At 39.6% G+C, this 23,205-nt stretch overlaps 1 protein-coding gene across 7 annotated transcripts in view; it reads right to left on the reverse strand.

Moving 5' to 3' along the window:
• MCF2L (MCF.2 cell line derived transforming sequence like) overlaps window positions 1-23,205 on the reverse strand; it is a 145,301-nt gene that overhangs the window by 37,374 nt on the left and 84,722 nt on the right. For 6 of the 7 annotated variants that reach the window (XM_058800625.1, XM_058800624.1, XM_058800628.1 and 3 more), the window contains exons 3-4: window positions 19,550-19,664; window positions 2,333-2,423 (exon numbers count right to left, since the gene is read on the reverse strand). In XM_058800625.1, coding sequence (XP_058656608.1) covers window positions 2,333-2,423; window positions 19,550-19,664 — 206 coding nt within the window. Of the gene's footprint in view, window positions 1-2,332; window positions 2,424-2,542; window positions 3,027-19,549; window positions 19,665-23,205 lie in introns of those variants that run through there. The other variant, XM_058800630.1, reaches the window with a different exon arrangement.

Below are 23,205 nucleotides of genomic sequence, written 5' to 3' on the forward strand. Positions count from 1 at the left end.
GCAATAGGCTTCAGCAATAAAAAAAATAAAAAAAAAAAGGAAATGGCTTCAAATGGAAAGGAGGTAGGTTTATATGGGACAGTAGGAAGAAATTATTTACTGTGGGGATGGCAAGGCTCTAGAATAGGTTACTCAGAGAAGCTGGGAATTTCCTGTGCCTGGAAGTGTTCAAGGCCAGGCTTGGATGGGGCTTTGAGCCACCTTATCTAGGGAAAGGTGTCCCTGCCCATGGCAGGAGTGTTGGAACTAGAAAATCTTTAAGGTCTCTTTCATCCAAACCATTCTGTGGTTGGGCTATCAGAGCTCATCATTCTGTGATCAGAGCTATCAGGCTTTCAGACATCGAGTACAGTCTGGATAGCCCAAATACCACTCAGATGCTTCAAAACCACCAAAAGACAATTCTGACTGTAAGAAAAACCAAGCAAGTGAAAGTCTTCAGTTACCCTTGAGCCGTTCAAAAGAAATCTTTGTCTATCAATAGGACCTCACTAATTTGGCACAACTACATATCCTGTATATTTGGCTTTGTTTTTTTGTTAAACAACAGGCAGCTGAAATGCAGATTAGATTTCATTTATATCAAATACTATAGCAAAGATATGATGGTCAAGAGCAAACAATTCTTCACTACATCTTCTTTTGGAATAGGAACACAAAATGTTCAAGTCTTAGGGCTGATGTGACTATTGCTGAAGTCCAACAGGAGGACTGCTATAAATATATATACATGGGTACAATTGAAAGCCAACACTGTTGCTGTTCAACAGAGAAGCAAATATAAAAAATCCTGCCCTTAACAGATTAGACTGCAGCTAAGAAGCACGATTCTTCTTTCAGAAAAACCTCACAGAAGAACGAGAAAAGCTGAAGAAAACAAAATAACCCATCAGCAGCAGTACTGCAACTGGGCAGTGCTCCTGCACTTAACACCCTAAATCCCTTAGGCACCAGCACCATCTCAGCAGTGACAGATCCCTCAGAATGGGGAATAGTTGCTCAGTTCTGTTCACTGTGCTTCAAAGCAAAGTAACACACTGGAGGAATGTTACCATAAATTTCATCATCACGGCTATAAGCCTGTATTGTCTGTAGTTGCTCCCTAACCCTCACAACCCCAATTATGCAAATAAAAGGACCATAATCTGTGCAACACTTATCTGTCCTTGAACAGAAATCACAGCACTGACTTTTGAGAGATGCCAAACCTCCAGCTAGAGGCCTTTTTCTTCAATCATCCTAAATTATGCTGCTCTCAGTTTTTACTGCTGGGATCTACTCAATGCTGCATCTCAAAATTTCAAATTGAGCTGCTAAAGCAAATTTTGCTGATACTTTAATGTATTTTCAACATTTTAACATTTCTACAATGATTATTGTGTAAAGAGTTGTATTGTGGGAATATTATATCATTATATATTCATTCATAACACATCATATAGTGGGAACAATATACTACCTTTAAAGATGTATTACTTTAAAGTAATGTACTACCTTTAACTTAGAATAAACAAAAGTTTCTTTGGCCATAATCAGGTTACATTAAAATGACATTTACTGTTTTGATTTGACATTTATCTTACAGAGTCAAAATTTTTCAGCCATTAAAAATTAAAAGATACTTACAGCTTTGTTTTTCAGCCTTTACAGGAAGGACTATTGACTAACAATTAAAGCAAGGATAACAAGGAAAAGAAAAAGGCAACCAATGAACCAAAAACTTAAAAAACCAAGTAAACCAGCAGTAGAACAAGCACATGATAAACATGAATCTGTCCTTCTCTACTTCTGAAAAAAGGAAAAAATAGCCTATAATAAGCTTCTTTTTCATATTACTTGAAAGGGAGACTGGGAAAGTTAAGAGCATGCACTGTTGATTGATCATAGAAGGCACATAAGATTTTCGTGCTTACATATAATCCTTGTTTTAAATCAAACATCACAAGAACAGTGTTTCCATGTGACCTCCTTTCACAAGTGGTAAACTCAACCAGGACCCTCACCCTCATTTCTTCACTTGAATAGTGAAAACTCTGTGGGACCCATGGGGTGTCCATGCAAACATCAGCTCCCACCTGGGACAGCGGCATGCTCACACATTCACTCTCTCCAAGTGCATACTTAGGAAGATGTCCTGAGCTGCAGACTGCATTAAAACACATCATAGACACATGATGCTCTGTCTGGGATACAAAAGACCTACTGGAAACCTTCTGTATCATCTATTAGCTGACATATTGTTGAAGAGAAAAAAAATTATGTTTTTCCACTTGTAAGAGGAAGATTCAACACAGAAAAATCTTTCTAAGGAGTAATTGAAGAGAGTACTCACTGCTATCCGCAGTATGGAAGCTTTCACAGAAGTCCATTTGTCCTGTCTGCGATCTATGACAAGAATAAATCCAATTCCAGCATCTCGTAAACTAAGTTTGGAGAAGAAAAGAAGAAAATAGGAAAGTTTAGTTAAAAATACAAATGTAACTCCTGGTGCCCTCACACAGAAAAGCAGTTAATAAACAGTGAAAAAAAAAAGTAGCTTGACCTTTTTGTGCAGAATTTTCTTCATATAAACATCTTAACTAAAGATACATCATACACCATTGCAAAGATGCAGCAGTTCCACAGCGTTTTGCAGAGTTTCAAAATGCATTCAAATAATGAATTCCTCTTTTTCACAAAAGATAGTATTTATATTTATTGCACAGGGATTATTTCAGAAGAAAATGAGACTGATTCTCCACTGTTTGGTGCTGATATAATCCCTTTCTCATGATGTTGTCAGCATAATTTCAGGATCAAAATAAAGTTGTTTTCCTTTTGCATCTGCTTTTTAACCTTCTGTTTGAATTGCCTTCCTCCTCACTGATACTTAAAACTCCTGGAAACCACAGATCCTTCTGATCATTCCATGATACTGCTCCATGCATCTGAAATCCTCATATGCCTCCAGGCTGTAAACTTCTTCCTAGGTGCATCTTCACATTCACTGAAACAAAAAAACCTTAGGGCACTTAAGCTCTTCAAGCCACAGATGAGAACAACGAGTTCAGAGGCACTCCTCTGGAATGGAAACATCTGTGAGAGAGATTCTGCTCCAGTCCTGCCGTACGGGTGGGTGACCTTTCTCTTTTGCCTGTGCTCAGCTGCATGTGCTGCCGAGCCCTGACCAAGGGATGTGCTCCTGATTTGTAATTCCCCATCTAAGCCAATTGTGCAATGCCAGCAGCAGCCCTTGCCAGCCAATCGCAATCAAAATGGAAACAGCAGGCAAATGCAAGGCAGACAGGCTCAGATTAATTGTTTTCTCATACATTTGCTCCCTTTTCAGTATATGTGCCGTATTTTTACATCTGATGATTCATTGCAAGGCCTGCTGTGGCACTATTACATTAGAAATACTGTGCATCAATTTCTTATGGTAATATCTGAAAGGAAAAAATAAAATCAACACAACAGAATGTCAGGATTCTTTATTCAAGATTGCTGAATCATGGAAACACCAGCTTTTCTTGATAAGATTATGTCAGTAGCATAATGATAAGAGGATGTTTAGGAGGATGAAGAACACAGGTACCCAGATGCGTCATCTTAAGCTACTCTTCAAAATTACAGATTTAAACAGGACTCACAGTTTATTCCCTCTCTTTTATAAAATGCAGCATCTCTCAAATTTACAGACACACTCTTCAGAGGGAAACATGAATAATCATTAGAAATGCAAAGGAGCCCTTGCTTTCTTTCAGAAGAAGCTAAGCAGTCCTCTCAGCACAGCAGAATGTTAGAAGTGATCCTCACTGCCCACATTCAGTGCATGTTACTTAACTCTTGCCTCTGGGTTAGGACAACACTGATAAACAACATCTGAGCACTTGCCTTGTAAGCCTGACAACCCTTGCAGACAAACAGGGCTTTATTTTAGCAATATGCTTCCAACTACAGTAAATTTCCATGATTTACTAAAGTTTCCTCTCTTATTTTTCTTTATTTAAAGGGCAAGAGGAAGAGAGAGATTTTAGCCTCAGAAGAGACTGATTTTAGCCTCTTCCTGTTCCCCGTTTAAAGCTCTCACAATTTTAACCTTTAGTGACTGAGCAAAATAAAATTATAGTAGCAACCATGTGCCGCAATAATCAGATGGCAAAACAAATTCCTAGGGTACACAGCCTTAATGTGGATCAATGGAGTGAAAAAAGTGCTACAGCTGTCCCCACAGGAGTCAGTGTGGATTTTGGAGTGTATTAAGACTCATAGTCTATTTTCCCCCACTCAGTAGAAGGTCCCAGGAGCCCAGAAATCCCTCCATACTTCCTCAGAGGAAGCATAACCTCAGAGTACCTAAATGCAACATCTGTATAATATTACAAGAAAATACTGATATTTCAGTGCAATATGAATAAAATTAAAGCCTCTGAAAGAGCATCAATAGGATTTTTCTCTAAGAACACATGAAAATACAGGCTCAGCTGGGATCCCAGAAATTATCTACATGGCAGCTCCACACAGTTAAGCACCTGCCTGAACACCTGGCAATAAGCAGAGCTTAACATCAATATCCTAGAAAAATAAAAAGACAAGGCTTACTTAAGTGGAAGAATTAACAAAGAAAAGCACATCTCTAAGATAGCCCAAAAGACGTCTTCAGCCAACCTTCTTTTTCCACCGGATCAAATAGAAGGATCAAATAACTTGTGTGCTTGCATGAATCAGCAAGCTCAGACATAAAAAGCCAGGATTCCCCACTGCTGCCCAGAAGAGACCCGATGGCAAAGTCTTGAGCATCTGCCTTCAAACTGTTAACACTCCATTAATATAGACTGGTGGGAAAAAAAATTACATGCCCTGTTCCAAATCAATCAGGGTGGGAAAAGTATTTGTTATCTCGACAACAGTGCCTTGTTGCAAAGGTCTGGCTCTGGAGTCTGGGATCCAGCTCCAGCAAGTCACAGGCAGGAAGCAACAAACCAAACTAAGACATTGTGTACAACAAAGTTGAGAACATTGCAAAGAGAACAAAGTCATGCATTCAAGAAAAGTAAATATTGAAAACAGGTCTGTTTGCCAATGTACCCTTGCTCTACTGACCTCTCCTTGCTGCCAGACATGCACCTGCACATGGGGATGCAGGACACCTTGCAATACCCTCCTCCTTTCTAGGGCATAGGGAATGGTGCTTTGGAAACAAGCACATCCTCAATTTTCCTTTGGCTCCTGATTTAACTGTGAGTGCCAGCTGTCCCTCTATCCCTCAGCCATATTTATTATGTTTTATGCTGATAATGATTTTCCCCTACCCCACCATGTGCTTGAGAGGAATGCTTTTTTTTTGTGCTCAGTGTCTCAGCAGAAGCATGCTCTGATGGGCACAGCTCATCAAGCTTTTTTCCCTGCCTTGGTCCAGCTGCCCTGTACTCATCAGCGTAGCTCACATCTTCTCATGCCTCTGCATCACTCCCCAAAAAGCTTGTCTCCACCACATTTGTCTCTCCCATTCATCACTCCTTATCCCAAGAGCAATGCAAAAAGTCTTTTTATTTTCTTTTTAATTTTACACTTTCAGGATGAATGACAGCAGTTCTTGCCTCTTCCTGAATACCACAGTCCCTTCATCCTCCAACTCTATGCTATGTCCCACTCCATCTCCCAGTGTCTTCCCTTGTGGACACTTCCCTCGGCTGTGCTCCTGCCTGTGGAGTCCAGCAGCTTGTCTGCACTGCCTGCTGCTCAAGAGGTGGCACCCACACCCCATGCCACAGCCTGCCTGGAAGCAAACCTGGCCCTTGAGCAGCTCATCCTGTAACCACAGAGAAGTTCCTGCTCAGCTCCAGGATGAAGCAGGACACTTTTGGCAATGGGCTTGAGTTACTTAGCATCTGTGGCCTGGGGTTTAGGCAGATTTTTCTCAAGGTACTTTCTTGACACAAAAGCCATCATTCTTCTGAGTGTCAAGTCTGAGTCCTTGAACAAAGGAAGTAGACACTTGAGCTTCTCAAACAATTGTCTCAATATTTGAAGAGCATGGTGGATTTGGTCCCTGGCATCTTAGGAACCACACAGCTATTTTGGCTGAACTTAACTCCATAAAATCAGGCGGCACCTCAAAGATGGAAAGAAAATTTGGCATAGTTGTAAATGACTAGAAAAAAACCCTTACAGTGAGAAATATTAGAAAACCTTAGCAGAAGCACCTGTCTATTCAGGCTTCTTAACATTTCCCATATGATCTTTTTTGTCTTTAATGTATTAACTTGTATCCGGTGTACTTTCTGAAACATAATTTATATAAACTTCTTCCTTCCTTTGTTTCTCTCCTAATACATGCACAAAAAAAAAAACCCCAGACCAAAACAAAAACCCAAAACATCATGGGATACGCACTGTTCTTCTGTTTATTCACCAGAACAAAGAACAGAACATTTTTAGACAGGCAGGGAACCATCCCTGTTTCTGCAGGAAATATGCCCAGCAAACTCACAAAGGCCAGGTTAGAAAGGTAGAAAGTGGAGGAAGAGGAGCAGGGCCACAGAGGACTGGAGAAAATGCAGCAGAGGATGGACTTTCTGCTCAGGTCCCTCCCCCTGTCTTGGGATAGCCAGTGTACAACCATTAGGAGGAGGTGACAGTGAGGTTGAAATACCTGCCCAACAAGCAGCCAGTTTCCCATGCAGAGCAGGAACTGAATTTTCCACTTAGTGACTCGTCAGTTTAGATTATGGGGACATCTCCTCTTTGTCTTGTTTGCAAGACTTATTAGCTCATGCACTTGGGGGAAAGGGTGGGAAAGCTTATAGTACATAGGACTGTGGAAAGAAACTTCCCTTGGGGTATGTGGAAGAAATTACATAAACATCCTCTGAAAGATCCTTGCATTTCTCCAAGGTATGGGTGGTGACAACTGCTACACCAATCATTTCCTATTGCTTCTACACTGCTGTATGAAAGCAATTAGTATACATTTGTCTCTGCTACAAATGAAACAAAGCAAATATTTGGGCTCATCCCAGAGACCTGAAAGTACCAAACCTCTGCATGTTTGAAATTCTGTACAGCATTTTAGGTTACATAAGTCCACTTATTTAAAACTGAAATTCAGTCTTAGAACTTTATTATTAAACAGTTGGCCTGCATGACAGTCAGGACTGTTCCCTACCTCAACTACCTCAGCATACAAATGGACTAGAAATTCTTGCTCTCAAGGGCTGAACAGCTATTTCCATACTAGGGCTTGAACAATATTTCACAAAGAATTACTGCGCTGAACAGAGCACCAAGGCAATGTCTGCAGTCATCTGTATCATAAGCAGAACCCTGGTACCACCCTATTCTAGAGCTTCCTCACCCTCAGCACAGTGACCTGCACACACTGCCTCAAAATATGTGAAGCCTGGGGCACCTCACAAATCCCAATCTTTTTTGGCAAACAACTGTAACCCTGTGTAAAAAGGACTTGGAATTGGCTCACCCACTCGTATTGGTCACTTAGCTTAGGAACAGCCCATTGGAAATCAGACACTTAATGAGCAAGGTTGCTGCTTCCCAAGAGAAACTTTGCATTCTACATTTGCAGAGACAAGACACTTCAAACTGACTGAACCTAAGCCACCTCAAAGACTACTTCTCCATCTCTCCTGTTGCTGCTAGGAATGATTTCTTGGGGGGTGGAGGGGAGACAAGAATTCTTTCTTAATCATCAGTGTTTCACACACTAAAAAAATGAAATCACAAATGCCCCAGCAAATAATGGAAGCAGAGAAGAGCCACCTCCTTAATGGCCTTTATAAGCTCTAGGAGACAGTCAAATAACATAGTGAAGAATGTGATATCAATGGCATTAATAAATCAAGATAAAAATCTCCAGTACAGCAACTAGGAAAGAAAAAAAAAACAACAACAAAACAGCTTATACCTGTGGTGACATGTCACTGCACCAGTTTTATGCTGGTTTGCCAGCAAGGAAAAGGGCAGTAACAATTCACCTGGCATAGCCTTGCTGCACATCTCCTCTGCTCCTGCCCCTTGCGTAGGGTAACCCACGCTACTTCCATTTGATCATTAGCTACGTCCTAGAGGATGCACTGTCTCCTAGAGCAGAATAATTTAATGGGTTATAAACTTGACACCAAAAAAAAAAAAAAAAAAATTAAAAAAAAATCAGCTGTAACATTGTATAAATTGTAGCACCCAGCCACTAAACTGTAATTAGGTCTAGAACAGTTTCATTTTCTTACAATTCTTGATTGCTCATTATTGTACAGCTTGCTTTGTTTCAGAACTGGCCAATTCATCCACTTCATTCCAAAGAAATCCACCTGCTGGGTACTTTAAAAAAGGCACAAAAAATATCGTATTTGGCATGTACCTATAATTTAAAAATGTTTAATATAACAATTTTAAAATGACTTGTACTCATTTGGCCTTTAAATACTTTCATCTTATGACAGCTTCTTTCTCATAGTCCAAAGTAAAACTAAACTTAGGGACTTTACATTTTAAACCAACATCTCTAAGGAAAAGAAAGCAGACTTGTGCTTCCTCAAGTAAATGATGAAAATAGGTTGATATACATCATATTCCTCAAAGTTCCATTTTGAAAGCCTCAAACATTGTCTCAAGGCCTTTATAGCCCAAAGTACCCAGTCTCACTGCAGAAGGTTCCTGATTAAAACAATTTAGAGATAGCAGGAACTGGAAAAGATCTGTAAACCAGCCATATGAGCTCTTACATTGAATTTCCCAGTTTCAATTGCAAAGCAAGCCTGTAGGTTTCAACACTGTATCTAAACTGAATGCTGCTTTGTAAGGCTGCTGCTATTCCAGATCTTAATGAGTATTCTAAAAAACTGCATTTACATCAGTATTTAAAGCATTTAACTGAAGACAAGCCTGGCAAATAAAAGATGTTATAATCCTTTAGAATGTGTTACAAATGTAACATTTTATAACATTACATAATGTTACAAATTACATTCTGAACTTGCAATTTATAATTTTTGATACTAATAAATTATAAAATATGTTATCACAAAGTAATTACACCCCTGAAACAAGTTGGAAGTGTTCTGAACTGTAAAACCTTCCCAGTAACCACACTTGCTCTAAATTAGCAAACTTTAGAATTATATTTTCTATTTTTTTTCAACAGAAAAGTTGAGACTTGCATTGTAATTGAGATATCAGCGGCAAAGAAACCATCTGCCAAGAAAATAAATAGAATGAAAATGTATTTCCAAAAGATGACTGCATATCCAACTGCATGTCGCTGTCATGGCATTCAGTCCCTTAGACAGCAAATACAACTTTGGTTCCAAGTTCTGCCACAGATGTAGATGTATAACTAACTGAGGTCAAGTATACTGAACAAATCTGAGGACAGGGTTGTCCCTAAAAAAAGCAGCATTTATGAACACCCAGATGAAGCTCTTTGGCTACCTAGCAGAGCTCCTGAGCCCCTAAAACAAACTGGCATGACATTTTGGCTCCCACTCGGTGACAAAACTGACATCTTGTGGTGATACTAATTTGTGACATCTCAGTTCAGATTCCTACAAGAATCACTTTCAGCTGAGGTGAGTAACTAGTCCATAAGCAATCAGTTCTTATTCCAGCAATATTTATGAGAAAACCAGAAATTACAGGTGCACTCTATTTATGGTACATGGCACTGCATATGGGGCAAAAATAAGAATGCAATGATTAACAACTTCCTACATGAATTCTCTAATTTCAGACATATAGTTTTGGCTTCAGTTTTTGTAATCTCTATCTCTTCTGAAAATACTGAAAGAGTCAGCTAATGCAGAAGTGCTAGAAGGGCATGTCCATCTCCTCTGTCTCATTGAGAAATCATCCAAAGCAGACCCAAGCAGGTTCACCTCAAACTCTCTGAGGTGCAGAATTTAAAGTGCCTGGTGGTGTAGAAGTCTCTGCACTGCACCTGTCTCTCCATACCTTCATCTCTGGAGTCAGAGAAAAAGCTTGCCAGGTTGCTCACTGGCTAAACACATACTTACTGTGTTTAGCCAGTGAGCAACCTGTGCTGTGCTTCAACACAAAAGAAGGCTCTTGATGTAGAAAAATTTGTTCTGTTTCTTTACTGAGCCCTGTCATAGTCAGCTGAATGAACTGTAACTGCGGAAGGCAAAACTCACCCAGCTCAAACTAAGGCTGGCCACTGTTCATGAAGCAATACAGGAAAGAGAAGGAATTCCAGCTGAAGAAAATTTAAAATAAGACAGCCAGAAGTGCTGTTATACAAGTGCAGCCTCTAGTGGTCTGTCCAAAATCACTGATTGCCAAGTTAAAATGATCTTTTCATCTCTTGCCACTAACAGCTACATTTCACCCAACACAGCTGATGCTGTGACATTTCATAGCAGCAGCACAACCTGCAAGCAAGAAGGCACCATTTCTTATTGATGCTTATGCTTCAAAATTTGATTTTGAAAATAAAAACTCTCTCCACTCCCAAAACACAACATGCATACTATTCTACAATCTAATTAATTCCATTCTGAAATTCTGTGAATAGATATGTTTTTAAATGCACATTTAAAAACCCAAAGCATTTACACAGTCTCTTTATTCTGTTTTTTGATAGTTACTGCCTTCCCTTCACAGAAGCAGATGAACCTGCACAGGAAATGAAGAAAATCTGAGCTTCTGTGTTGGAGCTGAACCTGTTAAAACTTCATCATTAGACAAGGTTCAGATAAGAAATTTGATGCATTTCTTTGCCTCAACTATGCACCTTTTTTTCTTATTTCTCTGCATTCCAGCTAACTCTCCCTAAATCTTATCCAGAGTACCACTGTTGAAAACCTTCTCTCTTTCCTTTCCTATTATGCTTACTTTTGGTCTCAGCTGTTATTAGTTCACGCCCCAGGCATGGCTAAAAACACACTGTATTGCAATTTTCTCAGGACTGGGGAACCATCAGATAACCAAAATTGCATTTTAGGATCTCTCAGCAAAGAAGAATTTCGATGAATGTTGGGTTGTGAGGTAGCATAAATAAAAACCATCATAGGCAAGTGATTAAAATTTGTTCATGAAGCAGAAGAGATGAGCAGAATCATACAGCCAGGCAGAGTGAACCATGAAAATACATGACTTTTGTCACTTTATAAACATAGGCAAGAATAATTACACATGATGTTATGTAAGTGACAGGAGATCTTAAAAGCCAGATAAACAGGAGAAAAAATAATGAGAGCAACTTCAAAGAGCTTTGTCTAAGGGGCTATTAACAATTCAAAACTTCACAATGATTGTAGGTCATAGCCACAAGTGGTTATGTGCAGCCCTATGCTTGTTCTGAAAATTCCTCAGTCACCACAGGGCAGTGACAACAGCTCACTGCACTGCCAGCAGACCAAGAACTCTCAAGGAAGATGCGCCACTACCAGAGACATCCTGGCAACAAGGCAAATGTTAACTCACTGACCAACAGAAGAGCTGCCCCCAGCCTTGGTCCCAAAAGCAACCAGAAGTCTGCACAGAACCAGGTCTCTTGAAACTGCGAGATACAAATCCCAACATATTTACGTGGGGGAGTTCTGTCTCAAGCACTGCTTGTGTTTCTCGGCCAAATGGCCGGCACTGGTACACACCTATTTTAAAATATTTATGCCAATTTATATATCATGCAAGTCATACTTCTTTTATCTCCCCACTCATATTCAGAGATATGGGCATGAGTATCTTCCTTGATTGGTCCCTATATCTGCTCTTTATCTCCTGTGCTCCCTTAGGTCCTCAAATCAGCCTCTCTTCCACTTTCAGCAATTCCTCCTTAACCACGACTGATTGGAAGGCAGTAATGCTGGCTATCTTCTATCATATATGCTGACCTTCTTTCTGCTCCAAAAAGCTTTTGCTGTTGGGGGGGGAGCTGAGGGAATGTAGCCAGGGTTAAAAATAACAACTAAACTGTCCAGGCATCATCATCTGCCTGGGCCTGGACATCTGCTTGTGCCATGTGCACTCACTGCATTCCATGGTACCCATCAACCTTTTTTATAACTGCACAGATTCAGAGAATGACTTGGGGTGCAAGGGGCCTTAAAGATCATCGAGTTCTGCCTGCCCAGAACTACACAAATTTTATCCCACCAAGGAACTAAAATCAGAGCTACCTTAATGCATTACTGCAGGTAAAGGAAAAATTGTTTTAACAAGCTGTTGCTGAACAAATCCCTTTTAGTGTGTGAAATTAAGTAAAATAAGAGTTTTTAAGGAAGAGCTATAATTTTATAAATGGAAAAGACAATGTGATTTCTTCAGGTCATGCAGAGCTGCTTTTAGAAGGACTGTTTGAAGAAAGACAAGAACTTTGAGGACTCATTTAGACTTAACTACAGATGGCTGAAGTAGGTCACGTTATCCTGAAGGGACAATTAAGGATAAATAGGTCAATAAAGGCAAAAGGGCTCTATGTCGGTTTAGGCTTAAGTAAATTGAGCAACAGAAAGCCTGTGTGGCCCTCATTTTAGAACTATTAAGTCCAACTCTATAAAACATTTTTACACCTATTCAGAACTGCAATTTTAGAATTATACATATTTCCAGGACACTGCAACAACAACTAATGCTACTGCACAAAGTATTGGAGCAACCTTACAGGGAATGCTGCACAATTTATCTTAGAACTGGGCCATTACACTTAAATAGGGCGTTAAATTCTCTGAATTTGATACTGGACTAATCAAAACCTCTGTGTGACAGTCCAGAATTTTAGTAATTAACTTTCACAATTTTACAGTGCTTAATTTACTTTGTCTCATTAGCAGACTAAATTTACCACCGGATGGTGCGTGTCATACATGCTACCCAAATCCTCTAAACCCTAAAGGTGTAAATGGGATTTAAAGACTGGAAAGTCTTTACCTTTACAGGGCTGGTCTTTAAAACAAGTTTAAGGCACTTATAAGGTGGACATTGAAACAAGTGTAAGTATTTTTAAACCCAGTAAAAATTCAGACTCTAAGTAACGATCTGGTCTTTGACCTTAATCTTGTGAGGGTATGTATCTGACCAAAAGCTTTGGACTACCACTTAAGTTTACAACACTCTTACTTCAAACCTAAGACCTTATCCTGTCTGGTTACAGCAACATATGGTATTTACAACTGTTTGGCAGCTGTGCTCTGAGAAAGGAAGGGTACACACAGCGTGACAGATTTTGCTGGAAGTCCTGGGATATTCTCACTGACAAATTTGAGGGGCTGCCAAAGTAACAGCAGGGTACAGGTTCCATATCTTCAGCCTGGATTGTAATCCAACAAAGAGGAGAGCAGGGAAATTAAGCACAGCTGACAGAAATAAACTATGAAGCTTCAAAGCTGTTGCTCAGCACGTCAGTATGAACTGTCAGGGCAGCTGTTTTTTGGCACTTCTTTCCCATTATGTGATGATGTTCATCCCTGGCACTCCATAAAACAAAATTGCTTAACTGTTAGCTAGTGGTGGGCTGCCCATTCAGTTGGCAGATAAATGAGCAAACACAGGCTGTTACCTTCTGACACTGGCTCCTTGCAAGGTCTGCTGGACCCTGATGGACTTACAGGCTCAAAACACAGCATTACCCCAGCACTGCTGCCTCTGCTTTCAGAGCACAGAGGTGGACCTGTGCCAAGGAGACTGGCCAGGCCCAAGCTGTGTGAGCCCTGAGCTCCCCTGTGTCCCTAAACCAAGCTTTGCTAGCTCCAGCAACACCCGTGCCATGCTGCTGCCTGTCCCTCTGGTCCCTGCCGAACCCCACCTCATCACACTTTGCTGTGCCCACACAGATCTGAGCCCACTGAAAAGCTTAGCACACACACTTCTCTTTCTGTTTCCCAGTGTTATCCCAAACAATGGGAAGCTGGTATAGTAAACAAGCAAACCCTTAGCAACACCTCACTCCTGAGCTTTGGAACTGTCGGACATCAACGCTTTGGAGGTCATCTCGTTCTGTTCCATCCCTTGGACAGGATGGCTCCCTAGCTTCCTACACCATACAGTACCAAAAACAACAGGATTTTTTAGAAGGCTACATGGTGTTCAAGCATTTGTAAACCCTCAGGGATCTCAAAGAAGGGAACACTCTCCCAGCCAGGAAACTGATGGACACCCTTCAAAACAGGAAACTGCTGAACATGCCAAGTTAACCTGAGTTATGCTCAAGATCATGCAGTAGGACAGGATAGCATTACAAAGACAAATTGTACAAGGCTCTGTCAGAATACAAGGAAAAAAGGCCCATTAGCATACTTAATCAGCAGCATGGGACTCAAACAGGCCATCAGAAGCCATTCTGAATTTTTTAATCTACACTACTTATTTCTCCTGAAAGGGATTTTGTGTTTAAGACTTAGCTTTACACTTTTAAAATATTAGTTTTCCAATCTCTTGTGACCACAAGAATCTTAGCTTGCTTTCTTTGTTCAAAGATGAGTTTATATGAGCAGGAAGGAAAAGCATTAAAACTATACTCTTTTGTTCTCATAAACAGCATATTGTTTTCTAATTGCAGTAGAAACTGCTAATTAACCAGAAGCAAAACCATATGTTGAAGAATACTGTGTAGTTAAGTTTTTTTTAACCGCTGCAATTATCTATTAATTTCTTTTGAAGCAAGTTCTCATGCCACTACCCATGTTTGGTAAATTCATATTCCAACAATGTGTATACACTTAAGCTAATAAAATGCATTTCAAGAAACAGTTGTGATGAGGAGAAATTAAATATTAATAACACCTGCCTTCAAGGTGCACTGCAAATCTTAGAAATCAATTTGCCAGAATCAATAGAAAAATGGAAAAAAAACCCCCAAACTTTAAAAACACAGAACACTGAATGCCCTGAAATGCAACATTCTTCCTTCAGCCTCAGTACATGTGGGATGTAAAAGGAACAATGCACAGCTGCTTGTCCCACTATGCAGTAAGAACGATGGTGTTTGGAGGTAATTGGGCTTTTACTCAGCTAAGAGAGAAGACAACCTTCATCTGCAGGGTCTTTTTCTCCTACTGAGCTCAGCAGTCATCCCCAAAGGACTCACAGAGTGAAGTAATAGGAGACATTCTCTGCAGAAAGAGAATCAGACCAACTACATGGACATTATAAAATCTCAAAATATCCCAAAAGGATGCAAGACATGCCTGACCTCTACTGAAATGCAGTTGAATTTAAAGTTGTCACCTCTTACAGACACTTTATCTAGAGATATTACTGCATTCTACAACTCCATTGATAAGAACTATTAATTCATGTGGATCAATATTTACATGTTAACTATTTGTAGCAATTCAGCATTTCAGTTAAACTACTCTTCCTAGAAAGTACTGCCTTGTGTACTGCCAAGGATCCTCCTACTTGGGTAGCCTGTGTATCTTTCTAAGACAATTCTCACCTTTTTAATAAAACTTCATCTTATATTTCAGTAACAATAAAACAAGTATTTGCTAAAAGGAAAAACCTGCTTCAGAAGCATTATGCAGATACCTTACAACATATATTTCAATACCAAAACAGATGTTATGGAAGCATTAGCTGCAATCTTCTGCTGTCTATTGTAGTCATCCTTAATCCATTGTTCTGCCTGACAAAGCAACGATCTTTCCGTACACATGGTACATGACTGTTGTCACACATTATGCCAACAATCTGTACTGAATATTTTGAGATTACTACAAACTTTGTTAGACATCATATTTTATCCAGCCATCTACAGAACATGAATTTACCTTGCAACATTAACAACACCCACCTGAAGAATACGGTTCAGCTTTCTGCTTAATGTTATACAGTTTCACCCAGGTTAACTGAGTATCTTTAAACTGAGATGAGGTATTCCCTTTCCACTGTGTCCTTTCTTAACATCCTCACATATCAGGCATTTACACATCTAAGCACATGCTAATAGCTCTACTATTTACTCCATTCCACTCCATGATCATCTAAGCTGACAGCATGCAACTTTTAATAGTTCTATTCCTAAATGCAACATACTTCACAAGATATTTTTGTTTCATGATTAAAGTTTACTGTGAAAAAGACAAGAGAAAGTTCACACAGAAAAAACTTGCAAAACTGAGTGTTTATATAATACAGAACAAGAACACAGTAAGAAGTGACAAGCGCATGTTTATCTATAAAATTAGAAGGAAGAAAAGGGTAGGTTGAGAGGTTTCAGTTTTTCCTCTTTCAACAAAGTCCTAAGCTAGCTTTCTTTCACTTGGGAAGAGATCTTGAAAACCTGAAGTCACTCTAAGATTTATATCAGTAAATATACTATTGGGTGAACTCTACTGCAGGGGACAGAAAGATCTTCTTATGAGGCTCTCAGTAGCTCCTTACTGTCATCCCCATGAAATATAGTTTCCCTTAACATGTGACTCCAGGCAGTTGGACAATGCTTGAGCTACGGCTGCCAACACCTTGCTGTGATCTTGCACAGGGCCAAGTAGATCAAGAAGTTTTCTGAGGAACTGGGATGGCTCCAGATGTGTCTGTGCTCTGCAGTCTGTGCTCTTAGAAAAGTCCATTTGCCCTTAGTCTGTCAGAACAGCCAAAGGACTGAGTTACCTCTCTGATAAATGAAATGACAATAACCTGAGAGAGCAGACCATGCTTAAGAGCTGTGGCTGCATTTCCAGCCTTTCTGTAAATGTGTACCCCCTACACTTTAACCAACTGACAAACTAAAAGCTAACTGCCTCCACTTCCTTTAAAAGCCAGTTCCAAAGCACCTAAAACAGTATCTCTGGACACTAAGATAGCAGGAAAAATCCTACCTTACATCACCTTTAGGAGCTCAATAAATATCAATATCAATAAATATAAGAGCTCTAGAAATATCCCAATTCAAGAATTGCAGTCACTGACATTACACATATCAACACATGTAACATATCAATAGCAAAATATCTTTCACAGGGATGTATGCTGGCATCTGGCTAGTGTAATTTCTGCAGTTTTTTATTCCCATAAACCTGCACAAGGCCCCAAAACACAATTTTACACTATAAGCTACTGACACTGCTAGTGAAGATATCAGTCAGGAATATCCTAAGCCCTTTGAGATTTTATTAATTCTCAGGCACAAAAAGGTGGCAAATTTATCAGTATCTTAACAACAGTATTATTTTTACAAGATTTGAAATTGAACTCTTATAACTTTAAACCTAGAGAACTATTATATTCACAAGAGTGAATACCTTACTCTTAACATCTAGAACAGCTGGGCCATCTCCTTTGTTTACAAGGAACACTCCTCGCTTTCTAAATACTTATGAATTAAAGAAACAAGAAAATCAGAAGAACAGCCAGACTTAAAGAGTGACCACTTCTGGCTCAATACTCCCAGAGCAGTTGTTGTCAGGTAGGAGCAACTGACAGAAAAACCTTCAGAAAATCTGCTCCTATCAAAGTGGTGTGCTGGGACACACTCAGTGCTCCCCCACCACCCCAGATGCTCTTTGTTCTGATCAGAATTTCTCACATGAACCCCACTCTGTGCATAAGTTCAGTGGGCCACCATGAAGTGCACCAGCAAGGACTTTCAAAAGGAGAAGCAGATGTGAATTCAGAATATAATTATTTGCAGAAACAGTACCCAAGATATGATCAAGGGACGCCTAGCACCATGCAGTTTAACCACCACCAGGATAAACAAAGGAAATGCAAATGCTGGCTGTGAGCTTCAGAGTTTCATTCCCTGACAAACTGAGGATTAAGAAGTACAACCAGGAGGGGCTGGTTACATCAAGTACAACTTGATGAGGGTGGACTCCATCTCCTACTCCAGATCTTTGCCAAAGACATCACACAGCATGGATACACACAGTTCCCTGAGGAAAACTGTCTCCAGATAAAACATCAGCCAATAAACACCTCTTTTTGAGCCAGATAATCCAACCACTTTCTTACCCACTCAGGAGCCCACCTGCCAAAATGTAACAACTCAAGGTGAACAGAAGAGTGCTGGGGGAGACTGAGATGGAAGTCTTGCTTAGGGGGAGGCAAAAACCATGCCCAGCTTTGCTTCATTGATGCATCCAGTATTGTCATGACAGAAATAGGCTGGTCAAGCACTATTACTGTTGTTTAATTCATGCTGGCTACTCCCCACCACCTCCTTCTTTTATGCGCCCAAGTGTGTTTTAAGAGGACTCACTCCATAATTTTCTCACAGATCAAAGTGACGTTACCTCTAATCTCCAAACCTTTCAAGGATTATACAGAGCAACCTTACTATGACACTGGTCAGCATCTTCACCACTCTCAAAGCAGCTCATCTTATCCCAAACTCTAGATTTGGGTCAAGACTTCTCAAGAGATGCTTGATTTTGTCCTCAGCCATTGCTTGTCATTCTCCTCCTTGAACTTTCTTTCTGTACACAGAGGCCTGGCAGACACTGGCAGAGAAGACTGTGAAGACAGTGAAGAACTCAAGTGTTTCAGCCTCATCTTTATTGACTGCTGCTAATTTGCCCAGTCCATTTAGCATAGGTCCTTGTTTATTCCTGTACCACTAAAGCAGGAGAAGTTTTTTCGACCGGTCCGTGATGTCCCGTTCTTCTCGTCCCTCATCTCCAGGTGTGCTTTGACTTTTCTGACGCCATCCCGACATTTGTGGACAATGTGTCTACATTCTTCCTTTGTAGCCTGTCCCTGCTTTCACCTCCTGTACGCTGCCTTTGTATCTCAGCTCAGGCACAAGTTCACTTTCAGACAGTGGGGTCAGCCTCCTGTTACGTCCATTCACGTTCCAGGACGTGCCTTTCTTGTACTTGGAGAATACTGTCCTTCAAAACTTGGCAGCCTTCCACAGCAGATTTACCCTTCAGAGCTGCCTTCCTTTATATCCCACCTACCAGTTCCCTGAATAAGCCCAAAATTTCCTCTCTTGAAGTCTCTAGAGTATGTACTTTATTCTGCTACTTGCCTTACTCACTTCCATCAAGATTTTGAGCCCACTATTTCATTCATTAACAGTCTACCAACAAAAATAATTATATTTTTGGAGAGCCCATTGGTAGCCCTACTTGCCCTCTAAGAGAGTCAGAATTAATCCTGGGGCCTGCTTTGCACCATCAAGCAAAGCTCTGGAAGTCTGCAGACACGATACATTCAGCACAGCCAGGGAGCAGCTCAAGTGGTGTGGACAAACCTCTGTATGTAGATGCAGAGCGTTCCCTCACTGAGTAATATCCTGAGCAACACCCAGGAATTAGCATGCTCTGCCAAAATTATACAGGTGCTCAATTAAAACTCTGAATATTGCATTCTAAGATACAGTGACATAGGAGGACAATGTCCATCATGGGACCTATATCCACACATACCAGGAAGTAATTTTCTGATGAAATATAAATAGCAGCATGTCATTTATCTAACAACTACCTTAGAAAGCTGTCACTAATCAGCACTTACTGACACTGCACCCTAAGCCTAATTTTCCTTTTCTTTAATTAAAAACCAAGCCTGACTTTTACACCAGATGTCAGGGATCAAATGTGGAAAGTCCCTTAGCAGATAAAAGCTTATTTTCTTCTAGACAGGTGCTCACCTTGGAATGCTTGTCAGGTAGGTCAGAACATTCTGAAACTCTTTTTCAGGAATCTCACTGAAAGCTGGATAGTCTGGAAAGGTGATAACAGGGCAGCCATCTCCCCCTCTTCCACCTACAAAAGAAGCAGCAAATGTGTTTACATGCAAGTCTCTTTACCCAGACTGAAAGACTGAAATTTCCCACTGATAAAATAACTGCATTTTTTCCTCTCTCTCTTTTTCTTTTTCTTTTCTTTTTTTTTTTTTTTTTTTTTTTTTTTTAGGGCTCATGTGTGGACAGTTTATTCTGAACAGTCTGTCTCTTCTTCAGTGCTTAGGAAGTTTTATAGAAAGGACTTTGTTACACCCCATTCATGAAATGAAATTTTTTCTGGACAAATGTGAGCAGTTCTGACACCAGATGGCAGTGCATCTTCTGATAAACATCAACTGCATCTAAGTAGCAGCAATTCAGAGAAAGAAAGCAACCAACTTAGAAACAAAAAAGTTAATTCAGAATTAAGTAGGTGAATCTCCATTTGGAACTGAACTCAACCCTCTCACCAGTTGGAACTCATTCATGCAACACCCCCTATCCTGCTCAGTGGCTGCTTTGTTTTCAGGTTGGTGAAACAGAAGGGGCAGAACATTAAAACAATGGATGTAGGTGTTTCAAATGAGATTTCCCATTCGCAGATGTTGTACAGAACGTGAAGCAGAGCTGAACACCTACACTGCAGCAGAGCTGCTGAGGAGTTGGATACCATTACATGTATCTTTCCTGGCATTTGCACCACTGGGTACAATTCACAGACACAATGCTTCTTCATGCACTTCACATATATTTTTATATGAAAAATTTAATAATTTCTTTTTTACAGGCATTATTAGTGTTTCATGTCTTTAGCAAGCATATATTCATAAAGACAGGTAGGACAAGGGGCTTGATAAGCCCTAGCAAGTGCATGAAGTTAACTGTTCTGGGCTGACAGGAATACACTGCTGGGAAGTTATCTTTGATTCATAGTTCAACAGGAGAGGAAAAACAACAAAAAATGCTGTTATAAGATAACGAGGATATTTTTTCCAGCCTTGAAATCCGGTAACTGTGCAGAAACCAGCATTAAACTGTATTAACAGCACCAATTATGAGAGCAACAGTGACTTGTGAAGATTATTACCCACTTCCAGTCCCTTTGCCTCTAACCTCACAGGAAAAAGAAGAGAAATATTTCAGCTCAGATTCATTTGATAAAAGAAATCACAATTTCCCTCCAAAACACATGTAATTAGAAGAGCTGAAATAGTATCTTTATGTTAATTTGTGGTGAATCTGATTTCCATTTACCAGCTTACAGATGGCATAGTGCTGTCACTGTGAAGCTCTTGGAATCAAAATACATGAAAAAAACAACACGCTTTGGATGTATTTAAACAACAACAAAATGCAACTATTATGCAAATATCACAAGTGTGCAAATATGACCTTTATGACACATCCAAACATGGCAACACTGAGTCAAGGGAGCTAATTTTAGTTATACAAATTTTCACAACACAAATATAAGTTAAGACCAATTTTGACTCTACTGGTTTTTGTTCAAGCTCTCACGACTACAGCATTTTCCTCTGTTGTTAAAAGCATGATAATGATTATTTCTGTTGCTTATGAAGCATTCTGCTCTCTCTAGAGAAACTATTTTTAGGCACAATCATACACTATTTGTGGTATCTTTATTGGTTACTTTTTTTGTTCTACTTATCATCTATAAATAGGACATATGAAACAAAAGAACAACAACAATAGACTTGCAGGACATGTCCTAAAAGCAGAAGTCTGGATGAGGATTTTCAGGAAGTTCCCAGACCAGCACTGATTGTCAAGGGCAAATAGAGCCATCCTGCCTGGAGACTGCCAATTAATTTTCAGTTTCTAGTACAGCCATCTGTGGTTATCTTGGGTGGAGATGACTTTCCCCTGAGCTCTTAGAATCAGTTCTTCACTGATTTTTCTTTGCAGTTTCCCTGCTGGGCGATTGGAGCACACATTTACCTTCAAATGCTCCCCAAGTGTTTTTCCTTGTCAGAACCCTGCTGCTCAAAACAGTTTAGGGCAGAGTGACCTGAAATGCTAAATAATAAGAAATTCTGTAAATTTCAGCTATAACATCACTGACTTACAGAAGCTGCTCTCTATATTGCAACTTTATGGGTTGGATTTGATGATCTTGAAGGTCTCTTCCAACCTAGTGATTCTGTGATTAAATACATGGACATCAAGGAAAGACAGGTCACTCTTGCCAAAGCAGCTGCTGCTTTAAAATGAGCATTTGCCAGAGAAATTTACAAAATGGCATGGGAAATAAAGTAAAAATCCTACATATTAATTGTGTTTATATTAAATATTAGAAATAGTGAGTTCACTTTTTAAAGTGTCCTTTATTTCTTAATGAACCTGATGCAGCAAGAAATTGTTTTCCTACATTCAGAATCATTCTTTTCTTCCTCATTTTTCTTTACCTCTGCAAAAGCAGCATTACACAGTTCATAAAATTAGCTTTGTCAAATGTGATTTTCTTCTCTTCACCCAGAAATAAATCAAGTCACAGAACTTAGGGCGAGGAGATAAAAATTTAGGAAGCTTGAGGGGTTTTTTTGTTGTTGATTTTGGTTTTAGCGAGAGGGAAAGCATTCCAGTGAAAAGTACTGAGCAATTTCACTTCTCTTATGCTTCTTGAAACACAGGTTTAAGGCAAAAAATTCAGACATCTTATTAAAACAAATTCACATAATAATCTTCCAGCACCTCAGAATTATATACACCTGATTATGAAAAAAAACACAAATGAATTTGTGAGTGCTACAACTCATGCAAGTAATTCAACACATACAGAATAGTTTTTAAAATGACTTACTGCAATTTTAATCACCATACAAAAAATTAGTAATTTAACAGCAATATTTCAATAAATTCAGGTCAGTTGGTACAGTGACTAAACCTAACTATCTTAGTCCTAACCTCTGGAAAATTTTCACATTCCCATCTTTCATATTCCCCTCTAGCTCAGAGTCCTGAAATTCCAGTTACACTGTTGAACACCCTTAACTGATGTGCTCTTCAAGTTCTGTCCACAGAGGCACACACAAGCCTGCTCTCCTATTTCTAGTCTTATACAGTCATGCACTACACAACTGGAATTTAATATTTTAGGTGTTTTTAAGACAAGTAACTGAGAGCATTATGAGCATTTTCTTAGTCTAATCTTAGTCCTGTTTTTTTTTAAACACAAATTTCTGAAAGTATAACAAATCCCCTTATTTTTGTTTAAAAAATTCTGAGCACTGTTCTGACTATGAAAATGTCAGATTGAATGGATCTAGGGAAAGATGTCTTTTCCCACAGCAGGGTAGGGACAGCCTAGATGACCTTTAAAGGTTCCTGCCAACCCAATCTGTTCTGTGATTCTGTGAAAATTATGAAATACATTCGGGATCATTTCTCTATGAAATATTAAACAAATGCCACTTGAGTGCCAGCTTTTGATTTTTGTTTACTGCAAAGAGCAGAAGAGAACACATCAGTCCTTAAGTGGGTGCAATCAGTCTGCAGACATACTACCTGAAACAATGCCCAAGAATTCCTTGATGTTTGTCTTATAACATGAAGCTGGAGAA

This window comes from Ammospiza caudacuta, chromosome 2, assembly GCF_027887145.1.
Source record: "Ammospiza caudacuta isolate bAmmCau1 chromosome 2, bAmmCau1.pri, whole genome shotgun sequence".
Lineage (NCBI taxonomy): Eukaryota > Metazoa > Chordata > Aves > Passeriformes > Passerellidae > Ammospiza > Ammospiza caudacuta.